The 21113-nt window shown below is 39.0% G+C and overlaps 1 protein-coding gene across 1 annotated transcript in view; it reads left to right on the top strand.

The window, feature by feature from the left end:
* The window catches only part of UBE2K (ubiquitin conjugating enzyme E2 K), a 46679-nt gene extending 26090 nt beyond the window's left edge, over positions 1-20589 (top strand). Inside the window, exons 5-7 of the mRNA XM_027731593.2 lie at positions 10293-10392; positions 13803-13931; positions 14273-20589. Of these exons, the coding sequence (XP_027587394.1) occupies positions 10293-10392; positions 13803-13931; positions 14273-14347 (304 nt within the window). The 3' untranslated portion in view covers positions 14348-20589. The remainder of the gene's footprint in view (positions 1-10292; positions 10393-13802; positions 13932-14272) is intronic.
* Positions 20590-21113: the final 524 nt, after the last annotated feature.

Here is a 21113-nt window from a genome sequence, read left to right as displayed (position 1 = left end):
AACATTTTTGCACTAGGATGAATGTTTCATTTTTGACATTTTGGGTGTTTTTTGTAGGAGTTAACTTTTTAATTTAGTTAATTCTTTTCTGTTAACAGATGCTACATATTGCCTCCTGAATTTTGTCCTTTCAGCCTTTTGAGGTGTAGGCAGAAAAACACCAAGTGCTTATCCTCATTCTGATTCTTGGCTTCTGTTTCCAAATAAATTCTGATAGAGTTAAAATAAGGTATGAAGTGAGTCTGGGATTATAAAATGTAGCAGATCAACAATAGGAAAGGTAGAAGAGGCTGACTGTGCTGATCAGTTATCACTGATAATATAGCAGATTTGCACTTCTGTAAAGCATTCGCCATTTAGTTTCTGATCAGTTGCTGACTTCTGATCACTTAATATGCTGAAAAAGTTTTAATAGCCAGAATCTGTGGAAAAGACTTGTAAGTGTCCCAACTAACAGCTGCACTCATTGTTCATTTGTTTTTCAAAGTAATACATTTCCTGTGGTTTGAAGATCATATGCACCAGTTATATGATGGACATGATAACCAAGATAATTTTATTTGCGTTAGGTATTTTTTTCCATGGCTGCCTCAGAAGAATAGGACTGTAATTTCCCAGCAGATCATATCAGTAACTAGTCCATACAAACTTGAAATGCTTGTTAAGTCCATAACTTTGTCAAGACTTCTGTTGGCTAAGCAGACGTTTGGACTTGAAACAGAAACTTTAGAGGGGAACGCGTGAGTTGAGATCTTACAGGTGACGCATCCAATGTACGAATCATCTGGCACAGGATAGTGTCAACTACTGAAATGAAATCATAATAATCATAAGCTGTTATCTTTCTCATTTGTAGAACAGCATGTGTTTTTTTTTTTCTACAGTCTTGGAGCACTTGATGTTCTTTCAGCCGTAGAATCTTTCAACATACATGCCATGGTTACATGGTATAATTTTTCTTATCAGTAAAGCCAGTGCATTTTTGTACCTGCATTTAATTATTCTTACCACCCTACAGTTTTACTGGAGATTAATGACTCTTTAACTGTGCAAGTACAGTTTTATGTGCTTTTGGTTTTTTAATCAAAACCATTGAGAGTTGAAAAGGAAGAACAGGAGAGGCAATTTGACCCTTGTTCTTGTAATCTTTGAAAGTTTTGTCCACACAGATAACTTAATTTGTGTTTTCTTTCTGCCTGATGAAAAAACCCATTAATATCTTCCCTCACCAAGATGTATACAAAATAGGAGCGCTGGAACAAGAACTTGCCTTCTGTGTATTTAAATCAGCTGGCACGAGGAGCACCAATATTATGCCAGTTATATATTTTTAAACACTTCCTTTAAAACACTGTCTTCATTTGGAAGCACTAAAGAAAAAACTTCATAGAACTTGGTGGTGATGGGGTGAGGCTTTCTATGTACTATAATCAAATGATTCTTTTAATATTATTCTTAATGTAGTGGTTCCTTCATTTTCTAGTGGTGCTATTTGTAAGTTTTGTTTCTTTTCAAATAGTAGAATGATAAATGGAAATCAGTTGAGCATTGTTGAAGTGCTGATCAAAGCCTCTGATCCTTCGATAAAACAAGCTTGTAGTGGCCTCCATTATTATTATTTGGAGCAATTCAGTGTTGTGATAGATAAGACTTTTTTCCTGAATAGCTTCCTAAAACTTTTCTAAGCCATATGAATGGTTAATACTGTTCAAATAAGCCTGGCCTTGAATGTTTCCAGGGATGAGACATCCACAACTTCTCTAGGCAACCTGTTCCAGTGCCTCACCACTCTCACAGTAAAGAATTTTTTCCTAATATCTGATCTAAGCCTATCGTCCTTTGGTTTGAAGCCAATTCTCCCCTCGCTCTGTTACTACATGCCCGTGTAAAAAGTCCCTCTCCAGCCTTCTCGTGGGCCCCTTTGAGTACTGAAAGGTGCTATAAGGTCTCTCCTTGGAGCCTTCTCCAGGCCTCAACTCACAGCCTGTCTTTACAGGAGAGGTTCTCCATCCCTCTGATTGTCTTTATGCCCTCCTGGACTCGTTCCAATAGGTCCATGTCTTTCTTGTGTTGGGGTCCCCAGAACTAGATGCAGTATTCCAGGTGGGATCTCATGAGAGTGGATTAGAGGGGGAGAATTGCCTCCCCAGGACATGGTTGGTTTTCAGGGCTGCAAGTGCACATTGCTGAGACATGTCCAGCTTCTCGTCCGCCAGCACCCCCAAGTCCTTCTCCCCAAACTGTCGTCAGTCCATTCTCCACCCAGCGTGTATTTGTCCTTGGGATTATCCTGTCCCAGATGCAGGACCTTGCACTTGGCCTGTTTGTACAGGCCCACCTCTCAAGCCTATCAAGGTCCCTCTGGATGGCATCCCTTCTCTCCAGCCTGTCAACTGCACCTCACTGCTTGGTGTCGTCAGTGAACTTGCTGAGGGGACACTCCCTGTCCGTGTCACCAACGAAGATGTTGAACAATTCTGGTTCCAATACTGGCCCCTGAGGAACACCACTCATCACTGGTCTCCAGCTGGACATTGAGCTGTTGACTGCAGCTTGTTGAGTGCAACCATCCAGCCAATTCCTTGTCCACCGAGTGGTCTATCCATCAAATCCATCTCTTTGGTTTAGAGACAAGGATGCCATGAATGAATCTTTTAGGTCACTTGAATATTGCTGGCAAGGTATCAGCAAAAACAGTTTTAATATATGTTTGCAAAAGTGCAACAAAGTTTGATGGCAACTCTATTCACTCTATTACTTACTATATGAAGCACATAAAGAAAAATTATATTAAAAGCATTCTACAGTGATTCTGTGTGGAGACCAGGGACACAAAAGGGCAGGACAGAAAAGAGTAAGGGATGCAAAAGGATAATGGGGCCTGTCCCATTGAGTCACAAGGATCAGAGTGGGCCACCTTGCCAAACTTAGCCTCAGACTGCATAATTGGTTTAGGTAAAAACAGTTTAAAAACACTTAATCGTAACAGTACCTAATCAACACAAGAGTGGTTGTAATTAACCAATTGATTAATTTAACACTTGCAAAATGCTTCATTAATGTTTTCTGTAAGCGCAACACTAACTTAACCATAAATCTAACTTAACCATTAAGTTTAACTTAAATGTAAAGTGGCAACATTCGTAATATGCATGCACACAGACATAAAGTATGTACAAAGGTATACTTCAGAAAAATTCCCCTCTAGTTCAGTGAAATACATCAGGTGCGTTTGCATCCTCTCAGTGGGCAAAGGGTTAAGTCTTGAGGAGCTGTGGGGGTATTAGCCCAGGTTTGTCAGCTTTCCATGGCAATCCTCAGAGTCTCGCAAACTTGAGAGTTCGCTGGCTTTGACAATCATCCCACTCCGAGGGAGATGCTGGTTACAGCCCACTGCGGTCCAGGAGAGCTCCAGGGGTCTCAGTACCACTGTTTATAGACAGGGGCATAAGATGATTGACTGAAGTCATCAGTAAATTTCCATCCTTGGCCACAATATGAGTTGGTAGTTACTGGAATATTCCTCGAAAAGTCCAATAACAAAAATGTTATTCCACTTGGTGTCTTCTTCAGACAGAAAAAGGAAGTCTCAAGGCTATTTGTTAAAAAACTGGAGCTTGTTAGACAACAGCTGTTCTGGGAGCAGACTGTTTATGATACGCTCACAGGGAGCTAACTGCCCAGGTGCCATTAATCCGGGCTGCGGCCTAGTAGTGTTCCTGAGACCATAGTTGGCCCAAGGAGGGAGGTGGGGGGGGTGCACCAACACATGTCACCATATTTAAATTTTCTGCATGTCTAGGTTGAAAAATGGTTTGAATAAAATATCTTCATTAGGAAGCAAACAACCAAAAAATCTAAGCAACACCCCCCCAATCTTAATAATTTAATATTTAATGGATTTCACCAGGTATTCAAAGGTAAACGGGACAAATGCAATTCTGAAATATTCTGGTGTCTGTGTTCTGGAAAATATATTTAGTTCCACAGTTTCTCCTGTGAAATCTTTTAGCAACAAGATCTGTTTCTGAATTGCCACTTCATTGATTTGTAATACTTGTAACTAAATAATAGTCCTCTTGTTGCTGTGTTTAAATGTAAGCCTCAAATTCCGGTGCATATCTCTGTTTTTCAGTGAGGTCAGTGGCTGTTAAATGACTGGAGAGTTTTGGCTTATGGGCCAAATTACTGAAAGAGATAATAAGCTGATAAAAATATTCATTTATAGATGCTGAATATAAATACAAAGATTTTAATGTTTTTCTGTCGTTTAAAAAAGTTTCTTCCCTACTCACCCATCCCGTGATAATTATTTTATATTCTAATGAGCATAATGGAGATGATATTCTGCAAATTGGCAGGAGGTTTTATCAGTTTGCAAAATAATGTCTTTAAATTATTTTTAATGAGTTTAATGAAATTCATTCTCCACATTGTATGCTTGATGCTGAAATTCTTTGCAGCTATGGATTTTCATCATGTTTAGATTTTTAAGTACCTGTTAGGCCAGTTTGTTTGCAAAGCAGCTACTACCATATCTACTCTTTGCTGGTAGAATTAAAATAGGGCTGTGATTTTGTAAAAGGAATGCTGTCTATGCTTATCCGACATAATTTTTGTTATTCAGTTTCACTTACTGTGGCCTGTATCTATCTTCCAGGCTAGTACTCTGTCTCGGAGTTTTATTCTTAAATATACAACGTGTCTAATACTGTTCATTGAAACCTGAGAACTAAATTACTTGAAAGCTGTTGTGCATAAATCCCTTGAGCAGTGGTTATTAAGTGAATGTGTTGTGGCTGCAAAAAAACTCTCGGCTTTTGTGGTTTTGACAGTCAAAATAAAAATGAATAATAAGAATATTTTTTTCATGGTGGCTCTACTGGAGGATTCACCCTTCAGTTTTAGTTGAGATGCAGAAATCATTATAAGAGGTAATACAATTTTAATAGAAAAATGAACAGCAGCCAGCTTGTAGTAATTATCTTCCTGGGCATTGGAAACTGCTAGGTTTTGTTCACAGTGTTTGAGGAACACTGAACCTCTTTAAAGCTTTGAGAAAAATGCAAATATTAACATTGTTTGAGGGAACTAGCTGTCTTTCCCCTCTCTGCTATGTCAGAGCTATTCTATTATTCTCTTTTTTTATTTTCTCCGATGGGTGTCCAGTCTTGTCTTTAGCCTGTAAAGAGTGACTATGCAACAGCTTCCACCCAAAGGCCTTATTCATTTCCTTCCAGATTCCATAAGCCCTTGGTACAAGGTCCCAGAGATTTTCTCATGGATTAACAAGCTTAGTTATTTCACAAATTGAATAAATACCGCAGATTATTTAGAAAAAAATTGTTCCCTGTAGCTTGGTTGTAGCTTGGTTGATGGAGTAGAGCAGCAATCTGCTGGCTGCAGCTGTTCCTGTTATTCTGCAGGGTTACCTCTCAGAGTCATGAGAAAGATTGTTTCCAGAGAGGAACGTAAAGAACATAAGTAAAAACTTCCTAAATGGAAAATTACTTAGCCTTTAAAAATGAAGAAGAAAAATAAAACCTGCTAGTGTTTCATAATCCTCTTAGGACTCTCTCAGCTCATCAAAAGGTAAGAGATTTCTTTCCTCGGGCATGCTGGGCACAGCTGGCTTGCTGTGCCTCCTAATGTTATCACTGTATTCATCCAAAGTAGGGGTGCTTTTTTTTAATGGAAATGCCCTCAGATATTACCTAAGAAAAGAGGAAAAATCTGTAAGTGAATAAAATATATATATCAGCTTTCTTTGTTCTGATTCACTTCAGGTTTCGCTTGCAGTTTAGCAAATGCAGTGCCAGTAGAAAGCCTGGCTTCTGGTTTGGATGTCCAGAGTTGAGGCTTTCGGTTTGAAGTGAGGGACAGTGCTCCTCTGTGGTGAGCTCTCTGCAGCTCCCTAGTAGATGATACTGGCCTTTCCTTCGATTTTGTAGATGGCAAATCTGCAAACTCGCATAATAGCTAAGTAACATTTTGGGATGGGAGTGAGAGTCAAGGATTATTTTAAGTTTTAGGAGAAAACAGGAGCCAGTAATGTCTTGGCGCAAAGGCAGTGTAATGTCACGTGCAAGGTGAATAGGAGGCTTTACCTGTACAACTCATGATACAAGTTGGCTGCTTGTTATTGATGATTGGTTAGACTTGCATTGCAGTAGTGTACCCACTTAGAAAGTTGTAGTACAGGAAAGATGGGAACCATAGGAAAAATCCAGAGTAAAATACATGAATGTTGGTATAAGCAAATATGATGTACAGTGAAAGGTTGGAATGCCATCTCAGTGTGCAGAATATCAAGCATGGTGAAGCATTGAAATACATTTTCCAAGAAACTCGTGAGGCTCCAGTTAAGAACAGAACAGACAGAAGTCTATCAGGAGCCATACAAAACCTTGCCCTTGGCAAGGAGGAGAGAAAAAACCTAATACCCAAGCTTGCAGTTAGCTTGTTACCAAAGGGAATTGCTTGAACTCTGTGAGATGTTGCGCATAAATCCACACCTGGATTTATGGAAGTAAACTTCAAATATAAGAAGAGTTGGAAATACCTAATTTTTTTTCAGTGTTCTGTTCTGGATAAATAAACCTTTGAGGTGCATTGGAAAATTCGGGGGACCTGCATCTTTCCACTGGAAGTTTGTTTTAAGGGAATACAGCTTTTTTCCCCCCCGAACATTCTTCTCTAGCTTGTGAAGATGTCAGGTGGGGGTTGGGTGTGTGTGTATTGGGTTCTTTAGTTTTGTGCCACTATCAGCATAGATTTTCTTTCAGAACTAATGATGGAAATTGTTTCTGTTTTTTGCTGATCAGAAAAAGGTCCTGCCTTACTAGTGTCTGTAGATATAGTTCTGGGCAGTCATCTCCATTCACTGAATTTGCCCAAAAGAAGGTAATGGGAAGGAAGAAGAGCTTTTTAAGTGTATATATATCTATTTTTAACTGTCTCTTCAGTTCCTTCTGGGAATGTTGATTTATGTCTGAAAAATTAACACTAAGCTATGTAGAAAATAACAAACCTTTTTTACTTTCTTTGATCAGGAAACCTAATTGGTGTCCTAAAGGTAAAAGATTTTAGATGGTTATATGGTAGTTATATGACATATATCAGTGTTTCTTGACCATTAATGACAAGCTTTAATTTCTTTTTTTGTTAAATACAAAGAGCAACTGGAGCTGTAACAGGTTTTCTTGTATGATTTAAGAACACTTCTTCTTTCAATGTTTGTTTCCAATGAAGACTGTCTTATTTTGCGTGAGATGTGAAAGCTGTTTTGAGACGTGAGGCTTGAAAATAAGTTGTAAACTACATTTTTAAACCTTTTTACATGTGTAGCTAAACCAGTCTTGTCTGAAACTTACTATTTTAAAGTTTGAGTTCTCTGAACCTATAGCCATCTGTGTATCCAACTGAACGAGTTGTTTATTTTTATTACTTATTTTGAAATTGGAATATCAGATCAAGTCCTAGTATGCTTTGTATAAAACTCTACAAGCATAGCAGATGAACAGAGACTAGAAGGGCCTGACAGTCTTAAAAGCCAGAGCCAGCTGGAGCCAGCTCAGAACTTGTGTTCTAGGTGTCCATGGCACTTTTGGTTCTTAGTGATGCCACGTGCTCCCCAGAGTATATTTTAAACTCCTGGAAAGTAAATGAAAGTAAATTGCATGTGAAAGTGGCACAAGAGGCTGCAACCCTTTTTATGTCATTGTCTCTACATTTTCAGATGTCTCTAAAGTAGAAGGATTTCTGCAAAGGAAAATTTTATTTGGAGAAAGTGACTACAGTATTAGTTACGGTCGATAGATATTTCACGTTAAGTCTGTCTTTAAAACTACACTAAAAAGTATAATAAAATTACTTACCTGCAAAAAAAGGTTTTATAGCGTGTGTGGTGGATGTGATGGTTCCTGAAATTCACTGTATAAAAATAAAAATGGTTAAATCCATTTGAGCATAGTAAGGCCTGAAGGACTTAGTGGCACTTGAAGGCTGGAATCGTAAACATGTTGCATTACATTAATAGGAGCAGATAAGACTGTGCATTATGTTGGGAATGCATACATTAAATAGATCAATTTCAAGATAGTATAAACTAGTAGAGATCACAAACCACGGGAAATTAAAAGAGTAAAATAGCATAGGTGCATGTAAAGCAAAAATATTTCTCTCTTCTTTCACTGAGGTTTTTGTGTGTGTGATTTAGGTGTGGACAAACGAGACAGTTTGTACTCTAGATTAGCTAGGCTCATGCTACTGAGGACATGTTTCAGTAACTTGGTATTCTTTATCTGATTAAATATAATCTTACCACTTAATTCCCAGCTTTGTTTCTGATTTAAAGAAACATTGTTTGGCTTGGAGGAGTCACTCATCCTGGAACCTGAAATACTTAAATTTAACTAGAAGGGAATCTGAAATTCTGAGGAAAAAAAGAGTTCAGTTACTAAGGAATACATTTGGAAAAGGAGAATTATATGTTGTGAGGGTTTTGTGATTTGTCAGAATTCAGATCTAAAAGCATGAGGGTTTTTTAAACATTTAAGTCTACAAGATTCAGCTTGAGGGACTTCAGTCTGATCCGGCAGTTGGAATGAGACAGCATGTGCTAATTAAAATCTATCATTTGGGATGTTTCTCACTTGTGTTTTGATGTAGAATACTGCACTGTGAAAGCTCAGAGATAATTATCAAGCTAAAAAATAAGTTACTGGGAAAAATCTTATAGAATTAGAAACAATTAGGGAAGAATGCCATGTTTGAATGGTTAATGACATAGCAAGAAAGCTGTTAATGTAAGCATCTAGGAACAAAATATTTGAGTGTCACAAATGTACCTCTGACGTTTTACCATCATCTGTTCTCTGTGTATCGATATGTGCTGCTAGAGTACCTCGATACAGTGTCTCAGTACTGGAAAATACATAAATTTCTGAAACCTGAGCCTGGAAATAGACTTGCACACTGTTTTTCTTTGTAGCTGGACCATCACATCAAACTGTCCCCCACCTACTCTAACAGATTCTCTACATTTACTTTCAGTCTTCTGAAAAGAAGAAATTGGTTTCTGTTGATCAGAAATTTGTCTGTAAGAAATTGGATGCCTGTGTTTCACAACTTTCCTCTGGCATTCACGTGCCATAACCACTTTGCTCAAATCTGATGTCACATTTTCCCTACTCACCTTGCTACTAGTTTTTAAGCAGAGTAAGCAGTTTCGTCTGTTGGTTTGAACATCTGTCTGCGCCTTCGCCACCACAATTAAGAGTCTGGTTAACTCTTCAGCTGAAATACAGTTTTACAGTTTTGTGGGGTGCTTATTTGGTTTCCAGTGTATGCCAGCTGAAATGGTAGATCAGAGATGGTATTCATGATCAAAATCTAATTAACTGTATAAATGTTAAAACTTTCCAGACTTACAGCATGTAATAATTTCATATGATTACTTTTGAGGGTTTATTGACTTCTGTGATCAAAGTGGTTTCCTCTTACTAAATTACCAAAGTCTCTTATTCTAAATACACTTGGAGATCAATAAATTATGAGAACCTAAAATCTTAGAAGTTCTGACTCTAGAACTATGCTGCCTCGAACAGGGGTTCTTTCGCAGGGCAAAGAGTGACTTTACAGCACCATTATGGCTACACAATGTTTTCCTGCTTCCGACAGTCATGTCAGGTTGTAAATGACAGGAAGCAAAGGGAGTATTTTGAATTGCATGTTCTGTAATAGCCTAACCTTTTCATTATTGTAGTAGCAATTAACTGTGTAAATTGTTAAAATTTTATTGAAAAATGTCACGTTAAAACTGGTGCAATGCAAAAGAGCTCTAATGCATAGAATTCCTTACCCGTTGCAAGTATTTAAAATGTAGGTTGCTGCTCCTGCACAAGGAGTGCCGGCAGAGGGAGCATCCCGGGCTGTGGCTTAGCCCCCGCACCAAGAGTGAGGTGTGGGTACCGGCAACGGGGGAGCACGGCACAGGCTGTTCTGGTGATGGGATTTGTTTCTCAGATGAAATTAATTACGTTAAGTGGGCATGGCAAAATGTGTAGGTCAAGGACCATGCTTTCCAGAAACTCACTTAATAGGAAAGTTCACATTTAAAACCCTATTTAAATATATATAGAATGGTGTTCTAATAACTATAAGCTGCAGCACTTTAAAATTATCATTCTTGGGCTTGCAAGCTGTACATGAACTCATATCTTCTATGATGCTAATACAGGTGAGTGCAGGCATATGATTTGGTAAAATATTTTTTAACTTTTCAATTTTAGGGCGGCAGCAATGACTCTAAGAACAGTGTTGTTATCACTGCAAGCATTGTTGGCAGCTGCAGAACCAGATGATCCACAAGATGCAGTAGTGGCAAACCAGGTAAGATAATTAGTTGACCATAATTTTGTCATTTCTATAAACCTTTGCTGACTCAGGTTAGGTCCCAAACCTTATGGGAGATAAGGATTTCAAACAATTTATTGGAAAATAACCATATAGTGAGTTGCTATTGCTGCAGTGTTTTGTGCTCTTTACTCTTTGGACTCCAGAGTAAGTAGTGGTTACTTTACAGTGTCAGGAGTTTTATTTTGTTAGTTTTGTCCCTTCTTTATATCACCTTGTGAGAAATGTCAGGAGATAACAGCATAGTAAAATGAATGCCAGGATAACTTGCCTTTTAAAATCTAATGCTTCTAGTATAACAAAAGCAATACTGTGTTGGTTTAAAATGAGTTTTTAACTTGATGGTGTTCATTGGATTTGACTTGGTATGTAGCTCCTCTTCCAGAGTAATATGAATATTGTTGAGCACTGTATTTTTTAATGTCAGAATTTTATGAATATAGTGACTTGGGGTAACTTGGGATAATGTTTTAATCACTGGTTGGATTGGTACCAGTAAAATTCTATAATGAGTAAGATTTGTTACTTTTCAGTCAGTAGCGATAACTTGTAATACCAATAAATAAAATGTCAGTTGGATCTTATGCCATACCAGGACTGACATGATTCTATTTAAAGTATAGATGAAAGACAGAAGCTCATTCCATAGCTTCATAGTCTGACAATGCTCAACAGAGTCCCAAGTATGTGTGTGATTTCCTTTTTACTGTGGGGAGAGAGAGGCAGCCTGGCTTCCCCACTCACTGGCAGTAAGGGTGTATTTCAGGAACTGAGGAACAAAGCAAGGTGATGCTGGGAGAACCTTCTGTCTCACCTGTGTCTTCTGTAAGTCAGGACCCTTCAGGATAGGGTGACAAAGTGTGCACTCCTTCCATGTAAAATAAGCAGTTTTTCAAATCTGTCAGGTTTTGAAGGGAAACATGGAGATCAGAGGTAGCCCACTGCACTGCTGGGTGGGGGAGAGTTGTTTGCTAGCACTATGCTCAGTAGTAAGTACAGAAGGCTTACTTGTGTGCTTCTGCAGTAAGGCTGCTCTCATCAAATGTCCCTGAACAGTTCTGTCAGACTGAATTACTCTGCCCAGGGAGAAGTGTTGCCAAGGCCAGCAAGGCCACCATGCATGTCCCTGTGCCGGCTTTTCTTGCCAGATGTGTGCCCTTGCTGTCACATTCTATCTTCATTAAACAAAACCACTTTTTCCTTTTTTACAAAGAACAAAAATAGTGTTTCCTGTTCTGGCCCTGATGGTAGACTTTTGTGCAGGAATCATAACAGTCTCGTAGAAGCACTTGAGCTGGAAAAAGTATTTTCTCAGGCAAAAACCTTCATGAAACTTTGTAGATTCCAAAGAGCAGTTTTCCTGCCCCTCAGCTGCTTGTAGGGATGTGTCAAGTGGGACTCTGGCATGGCTGATGTGGGGAGAATTCAGTTTATCCTGTTCCTGCAAATACCTGCATGAAAACTACACTGGGATTTGGCCTTGAGTTAGAGGCATGTGTATGTAAGTAGAAAGTGATTATAATGGTTTTGAGAGGTGTGGTGGTAAACTCCCACTTCCTTCATGTGTTTTATTTGGTGTTGGGGTCTCTTACTTTGAGGTTGATTTTGCTTTTTCCAAAACAAAAATTCACAAGGAATTAATTATCCTCTACACTTGTTAATTTACTAAACTATGTGTTGTCCAGGTAAATGGCAGTGGTCCTGCAAGCTCTTGAGCTGAATCCCAGGAAGAACTACTTGCACAACAGCAGCATTTTCAGTCACCAGCTGCCTGGTGTCAAAACTACCTCAGCTAGCTGCTGGTTTTTTTCAGTACAGCAACATTAACTGCCTCAGATTCCCGATACAGAGACATCAGGAAAAGTTGCCGTTAGGCTTTTCTCAATTCAGTGAGAAGCTAGATTATTTATAGATACCTAAGTAAAGGAATTCTATTAATAGCACACTGAAAGCTAGTTCTGAATAAAATGCAGTTATGACTAATCCTTTGCACTTCAGCTAGTTGCTTTCTAGGTTTGGCAGTGTTCTCAAAAATACTTTTTAAAAAATTAATTGGGGGAAGATCCCTTAAGAACAGAAAAATATAGTACTTCAGGATGCTACTGATGCCAAACTTAATCCTTCCTCTTTTCTAGTCATTTCAACAAAAGAAATTTATTACTGCCTACTGTATTTATAATAGTGAGTTATTTCCAACAACAGATTGCCTCCCATGTTTGTTTTAATGCTATTAATAACCAGATAGTAAATATACAAATTACATCATGTGGATCAGAACTAGAGGGAGGTGTGCAAGGCACACAAAGTGGTGTAGTTGGTGTGTTTTTGTAGGAGAGGCAAAATGAAATGCACAGCATTTGACCGTGCTTTATAAAGACTTTTTCATATATGAATGAAATACTTAAGCATTATAGTCAGCCATGTTTCTGTCCTTAAAATGCAGATATCTAAATACTTGAAGAATATACTTTGTATTATCTTGTCTTATTATTTAGTGCTAAAATTTATTAAATATCTAAAGGTGGGGCTGAAGTGCTGATTTAAAGGAAGAGGTTTTTTAAGACAAAAAACTGGATATTGCATACAAAGGTTGCTAAAATGGGAAACTCGTTTAGCTTTTCTGAGTACAATTTATGACAGATGACCCACTTTCTTGGCTTTTGAGTTCTTGGCACATGGAGAAAGTTCTCTGCAATATAGTCCATTCAGTTGTTTGTTAGGAAACCTGTTAGTCACAAGACTGGTGCAAAGTAACATACATACACACTGGCATGGGTTTTTTTCTGGTAAATAATAGCTTGCCTGAAGAGTTGTAGCTCCCTGTTTTTGCTCACCTGTTTTTCAGCCTTTCTTTTGTCACCTGTGGGATCAGTATCCTTATTCTCGGGAAGAAGCCTGGTAGTAGAATGTTAGTCCTGACTAAAAACTGCAGACCTACTTTCAGTGCATAAAGTCAGATATATTTTTAAGTGATTAAAGAAATGCATTAGGGTAGTATACAGTACCTGTGTTCTGGAGATTGTTAACACAGGGATAATTTGTGCTCTGCCACACTGAATATAAACTTTCAGTAGCTGTGCAAAATATAGATCCTTTACTTTTGATCACTGCAACTGAGAGCAGTACCTAATTGTACACATGAAATACCCATAGTGCATCATTTAACCTGAAGGCAAACTCATTATATCAAATGCTTGGATAGGTTTACTCTTTGTGTAATCCTCACCTCTAAATTTATTTGGTAAATAGCAACATGATCAGTATGAAACACTGTTGAAGGTACTGTAGGAAGAATGCTGGATTGCAGTCTTCCATATCGTCTTGCGTTTGGTTGGATTGCTGAGTTGATTTAACTTTTCCCTTCTCCTCCTCTCTCTTTTGTGTAGTACAAACAAAACCCAGAAATGTTTAAACAGACAGCTCGACTTTGGGCACATGTGTATGCTGGAGCACCAGTTTCTAGTCCAGAATACACCAAAAAAATAGAAAACCTTTGTGCTATGGGCTTTGATAGGGTAAGTATATATAACTTCAATATTTTTCAGTAGGGGCAGGGCAAGTATATGTGTATAAATGCAGAGATAATCAGTATACTAAAGTAGATTTGCTACTTCCGTGACCTTTTGTAGGTCTAATCATTCTGTTTTGCTACTTATTTTTAAGAATTGGAGTAAAATACTACGTTACTGGTGAGCTACCTCTGCCTTTTTGAAAAAATTTTTCTATACATTATTTGTTGGAATTTAATAAATGGTAAACTAACATGTTCTGATTAATCTGTGAACTTTTCATTCCACTTCTCGGAGCTGCAGGTTCACACACTGAAAATATTATTGCTTTTGTTTTCTCATTGCAGAATGCAGTAATAGTGGCCTTGTCTTCAAAATCATGGGATGTAGAGACTGCAACAGAATTACTCCTGAGTAACTGAGCCATATAGAGAGAGCTGCTTCTGTAGTCCAGCTTGCCCCTTCTGGAGGAGCATCACCATCTGTTATCCTAGGATTCTATATAGATTCTCTTTCAAAACTGGCACTCTTGCCTGATGATGCTATCTAGGCACTATTGGAGACTGAAAAAAGCGCTCTGTAAATAAAGCTAATTAAACGTCTGTGTAAATTTAAAAAGGGGAAATACTTTAATTTTTTTTTCTTACTAAATATTGTAAAAATTCTTTGAGCTCAGCTAAGATAACGGGGAAAAACATGCCTACTTTAGTGTTTAGCAGTGTGACGAAGACTAGCAGGAACTTGCTTCAGGATTTTGATTTAGTAATTCAGAAAGCAACATTTTTGAGTGTTAGTCATCAAAATTGTTGGTGCCACTCATCACAGTTATCTTACTGTTTTTAACATGGATCCTATGTGCCTGTGGATTGACCTATATTTGCATGCTTGTACTTAATAGACATATTAGGTAGGGTTGCTGAAGAGAGCACCATGGAAATACTCGTTTGCTTTTGTAACTTTTTTCCTGACAGACTTTCAAGACTTACCCAAAGTTCCAAATGGTGAGCTATTCAGAACCATTTTCTTTCTAGCTTATTAACTGGGAAACCTGATTCTCCTCTCCCTTACATCATACTGTTGATTATGTTTCATCATCTATAGGTATTATGTGTGCCATTACAGTAGTCTAGGCTCCCCTTTAAAAATATATATTTTGAATTATCAGTAATGATTTTCATCCATCATGTTTTCTATACAATCATGTAAGGAGTATGCCTCGATACAGCACAGAAAGATGGAGCTAGTTTCATTTCCTTTTTTTTGGTCTTAAATAGCTGTAAAGTGTTCTTCAGTACATTCTGGATAATATGATTTCATGGTGTTTGAAGGGGGACAAAGCTGATTCTCCAGCATACTAAGAATGAAAAAAAGTTTTTTTGAGTACTTGATATGATGCAATCAGCTGTTTTTTGCAGCAGTTTTCTAGCTTTATTTTGAGCTTCAATTTAAGGATTGCTTACCAGGTACTTTAAAATTCATCCTTGCTCACATTTTTCTCTGGTTAACACATGGAGGCTGTGGTGGTGTTTTTACTGTACATACTTCAAATGCTCATAGAAGTAGAAGTGTGTTCTCAATTTAGCTTTCTTTTGGATTGATGTTTCTGATAAACGAGAACTGAAATCTTACCTTGGCTTGTACATACAGTCAGTCTTTTTATTTGTATTAAAATGACATTTCATCCTGAGTGCAAAAGCTTGAAAATTATTAGTTTTGCAACTTCAGACACTAGTACATCTATTTAAAGAGAGCTGTAATGTCTTTGTGAATATGATGCTAACTTTTGAGAATATATCTGACAAGGAAGTTCAGAGAAATCCTGAGACTAGAGAATAGGGATTGTGGATAATGGAGTACTGTATAAGTCATCTTTTCTATGACTGTTTTGTTTTGCTGGGGTTTTTTTTCTCCTAAACTGTGGACTAATGGGGTGGGGAAATATATGCCCGTTTGGGTTTTTTTCTAGAGCTATGAAGTTCAAGTTGAAATAGTTTCACACTTCATAGTCTGTTTATAACTCATACTAGAGGAAATCAGGAACATTATGGTATCTGTTAAATACCTGGAGCATAGTGGTAGGGGAACAGAACCAGAAAACAGAGCTGTAGAGGCCTGGCTAGTTCAGGGATGTTCCCTGTACTGCTCTGTCTGATGTGTCCAAACTTAAAATAGGGCACAGACAGTAAATACTTTGAACTCATATCAGTGCAATACTAAATGCATTTGCTTAGTCTTTATACTTACTGCTTTTAAAGGTGTAGTCAGTGACCAGTTTTCTTGAGTTAGTGTAAATCATTTGCAATGATGCCAAAGGAAATGAGTTGTTTTGACTTTCCTTGTATTTATTTATTTTTTTTAAACAAAAAGCTGCTACTGTCCAGCTGGTTTGCTAGGTGGAAACCAGGGACAGTAGGAAACTGGCAAAATGCCACTTGTGTTAATCTCAAGTTGCTGTCTTTCTGTTATACAGGCTAAGAACTTCTTGATTACATCAACACCTTTTTTTTACCCTGGTGGTAAATATGAATTGCTTACTACTTTCCTTTGTTCTTCGCTGCTATTTATCAAAAGAAAGAACTTGGAAATCATTGTCGGGGACATAAAAATTCTCAGTTATGGGCTTCTGAACTTGTCTTTTGATAAGACTTTTCTCCTAAGAACAGTGGGTTTTTCCAACAGTATGTAAAGGGATAAATGAAGCCGGGGAAAGGGGGAGAGGGAGAAAAGGGGAAATGGTTCTTAGGTGAGCATGGTCACCTCTGGAAGAATGCCCTGTTAAGTTTTACTTCTCTCATGGAGTTACCTCATTTTCTTCTCTACTGCAAAATACTTTTGTCTTTCCCTTCCCCCTTATGTATAAGTGTTGGATTGTGGGTTTTGCCCTCCATCCATGTGCTCGGTAGCTTAATGCTAGCTCAGGTGCTGGCAGGAAGCTTCTCAAGAAGTGAGCTGGGAAAGAAACGTGATCCAGCATTAAGGAGACACTTGTGGTCTGAAGTCCCTCCAAATTTTGACATGTGACTCCTTTATAAGGAATGTTTTTGTATTCTCAGTAATTATCAGAGTTGAATATAGGGATAATGCTGTACAAGGTTAGTTTAACTGCAGCTGGGGCTGAGCCCTAGGAATTTTGCTTTTAGTGTTCAGTTTATCATCGTGAGTTTGTACATACAAATGGTAGTTCTGTTTTCTGTATCACTGAACATCACTATTCAGGGCCCTGTGCGTCCTGGACGTGGGGTTGCCGTGCAGTCCTCTCCAGCTGTGGAATTGGGCTGCACATTTACCACTTCCTTAAAACAAGAACACAAAACATAGGTACAGTTGCTGTCTCAGTACAGATAAACCCTCCATTGTCTTCCTCTATTGTGCCAGAAGATGGCTTGAAACAGTCATTTTGAAGTCTAAATGGCCCCATTTTCCTAAACAATGACGCTTATGGATTGCCAGAGCAACCCATTGGATTTCACTGCTGAACATTTTAACATGCATCCAGCAAAATGGTGTATCCTATCTCATCCAGTTCCTCCAAGAGCATAGTAAAGCTCTGTTCAGAGGTAGAGAAATGCTCTTTCCTGTTGCCAAAAGCTCTGTTTTCCCATGAGTACCAAAAGCCCTGACTGTATCCCACCCCCTTGCCAAATTCACAGCTTCCTCCCGTTGCTTCTGTGAACAAGCTGTGTTCTCAGCATGACAAACTGTTGCATTTTGAAAACAAAAAACTTAGATACATACCCTTCTGGAAAGATGTGTCAGTGCTATTTATTCTGCATACTCCAAACTTTTTTTTTTTTTTAAGCTTACCACAGAGTACATGGGGCCTTGACTATAATTGATTTGGTAGTATTTATCCAAGTAATTAGGTACTACTGGCTTACAAACGTGTCTTAGGGTTCTTTTGAATTATCACTGTATTCAACTGTTTTCCATGTAAAATAGTACTGGAACACTGACATAAGGAATATAGGATTTTTTTTGTTTTGTCTAAAAGGAGGAATTAAAGAGCCAGAAAGAATCTTACTTTGTAACACCAAATCTGCATTAGATGGTGTGGGTAACAGAAACATGTAAACTATGCAAATTTAAGCTTAACAGCTGTGACTCAGACTAGAACTTCAGAGTATATGGATTGCTTATGTCATCGGGAAAGGGAGAAGGGGAGTGGGGGGAAATCAAAACACGTGCTCAAGCAAGACTTCTTGTTTACTGCATTGGTCATGCACTGTGATGAGTAAGTGTTCCATTTTTAGTGCAAGGGGAAATCTAACTGTGCATGTCCTGTTTCCTTCCGAAACACCAACAAAAGCTGGCTTGGACTTGGAGGCTTGCCCAAAGGGGGAGATGTTAAATAATTTAGCAGAAAAAGTTGGTTTTACTTAGTGTCTGCTGATGAGCAGAGGCAACAGGAAGATGAGGTGTCCTCTCCTGCTCTGGTTTGTTGATGGAGTTGATGAGTGTGGCCACTGACTTGTCATCAGGTGCTTAGTTTTGTGTGGTTTTAATGAGCAGTTGGCTCAACAAGAGATAGCAAAAGTGCATTTCATCATCATCACCTGTTGCATCACAGAACTAAAGCATGGAAGTCAAGATGCTTGTTGGGTGCCTAAGGCCTCTTCTGGGAAGACCATATAGACGTTTTCACAGGTACCATCCTCGTTTTCCAGGCACAGCTTTCTCCTAGGACTAGGCAAAGTGGCAGTTGCTTCTCTCTTGCTAGTTTTCTGATCTGTTCCAAACCTATCTGTGAATGATGTAGCTTGCTCTTCCCACTTGTGGTGTTAGTGTCATCAGCTGACTCATCATCAGACTCACAAGACCAACTGCCATCAACGCATTTGGCTTCTGGCTTGGTTATTCCAGCTGCAGTGCTCTGTTGGCAGCAACTTGACTTCAGATTTCTTCTCACTGGACAAACTCTTGCGAATCATTTGCCCTGTACTGTGCTGTGATGTTCCTTCTCTGGTGTTACCTGCTTTGTAGGCATTAAAATAACTACAGGATCGCTCATGGTGCTGAGCCCTTCATCGATAATGTAAGTTCAGGTCCATGACTTGACAGACGAGGAAATGTACTGTGAAAATGCTGTACTTGTCTGGTTTGCAATTTGCGGCAACTGCTGGTGCTCTGTGCAGTGTCAGAAGGAGGCTGCTATCATAGGAATGCTGATGTCAACTGCTGAAGAACCCTGCTTTTCTTACCTTTTCCATCCTAAATTCTGACTTTTCTAGTAAATATATATTTACCAATAACTACTGCAGGAGGTTGCTTCCTAAGCATCAGACTTCCTGTAGAAGAGGAGGGGGGCGGGGGGCTGGAATGCAGCGTCAGTGTTTTTTGTCTTGAAAATAAAAACTACACAAACACTTTTGTACACAAATAATTTTTAAAATAAACACACATTTTAAAAGATGTTGATTTTCACTGGGAATGCTTAACAATAAATGCATGTTTCCCTGAAAACAGTTTTCATTTTATTTCTGGCAATTTAGATTGTTCTGAGATAACAGGGTCTACTGCCTCCATGTCAGTAACAGGAGAGAAAGGGATGATCATTTTCATGGTGCATCTTAATAGTTTTTAAGAAGAAAATTGTGTAAATATAAGTTGTGTAATGGAAGGGCGTGTTATTTCAGCGAGGACTGCCTCTTGTGATGGTCTGGAAAATACAGGTACAGCTGCAACACCTTGTGTATCCCTTCAAAGGCTGCTTCTGAAGGAACAAAGTCAATAACTCACAGAGGAAAAACAACTCTTTGGATTTTCCAGCACCACTCATGTTCATGTCATCTGTGTCTATTTTAAACTATGTACCTCATACAAACTGCAGTTGGTTCTTGCACTGGGAGGTGACAGCCTGTTGGGTAATAACAGTGCCCTGGTGTTCAGCTGTAGAAGAATCTAGTAGAGATCACAGCTGTGGATTTGCTACCAGCACAAACTATTCATTTTGGTATTTGTCAGCATTTGTTAAACGGAGTAAAGCAGTCTGAAGCAACGAGCAGCAAGTTTGTTGTGGAGCTGGTTGTAATTTGGTTTCAGATCTATGTCCCATCTTCAGGTGTGTGTTTGTCCCTGGGCAGGTTTTGCAGGTTTCTGGGCAGGCTCTAACAGCTGGGATAGTGCTGCACAGTTTTATGGTGTAAGATGATGTTTGGGTTTTTTGTTTAATTTACTGTCATCGGGAGCTGTGTTGTATTGTGGTACCTCATTTTTTAAGAGGGGTGAGGGAGAGGGAGCACTCCCCAGCCCCCCTCTCCTGTGGGTGGGGGCTTCTCTTAGCCTGACATCAATTCAGAGAAATGAAAAAAAAAAATGAAATCCATATTTCCTAATTCCTGTAGTTAGACACTGACATGAGTAACTGAGAGCTGCTTTATACTGAAATACTTGTGAAGTTGTCCAACAGCCTTGTCATTTCTTCCAGCCCCCCAAAACTGGAAGCGAGTTCACAGCTGAAATGGACTGATGGTGCTTGCTAGCTTGACTCGTCCTGTACTTACTTTTCTGTTGCAGTGGCTGTAATACTGACACATTTGGCTCTCAGGCGGGTAACTGATACCTCCAATACAGCAAATCCAGGATTTTAAATTGTTTTTAAGGTCAAGTCTGGATCTGGAGCACCCGTGTCTGGTATAATGTCAAATAAATTACATTGCTTCACTTAGTGGCTGCTTTGTGTTGAAATACATGAAGTCTTTAGGTGGGTTTGTGACAACCTCATATAAAATAAAGGGTAATCAGCAGGGATGGTGAGGCAAATACGAGTGTGGTTGTGCTGGGGGGGGAAAGGTGGGATAGAAGCTGTTCTATGCTGATGTTACCTGAGCCACCAGACCCTTTAGCAACCCAAGTCCTCCATGTACAGCTGCCTTCGCTTGCAAGTGTGGTGCAGGGCACCTGCAGCAGGTGGGAAAAGGGACAGTGCTTTGCTTTCCCTGCCCTGGTCTCTTCCCTTCCTCCATCTTTCCCAAATCCTCTTCTCACAGTTGGCAGTTTAAGAGTGTGATAGACAGTGAGTAGTCAAAGTTCCTGCTGATCCTAAGAGGTTTGGGAAGTTCCCTGCAGCTCAGCCATGTTACTGTTTCAGGGCAAAACTGGCTGTCCCCATTTTTAAACACCTACCTGCTGCCTGGGTGCAGAGGTGGGTACGAGGGTGGCTTTCTTAAAGCAGGAACATTTTACCGGTTA

The sequence above is a fragment of the Pipra filicauda genome, unplaced genomic scaffold (genome assembly GCF_003945595.2).
Source record: "Pipra filicauda isolate LSUMZ 115617 unplaced genomic scaffold, ASM394559v2 scaffold38_size3968069_pilon, whole genome shotgun sequence".
NCBI classification, from domain to species: domain Eukaryota; kingdom Metazoa; phylum Chordata; class Aves; order Passeriformes; family Pipridae; genus Pipra; species Pipra filicauda.
The sequence above is the reverse complement of the archived record's forward strand: the minus strand, read 5'-3'. Positions and strand labels throughout refer to the sequence as shown.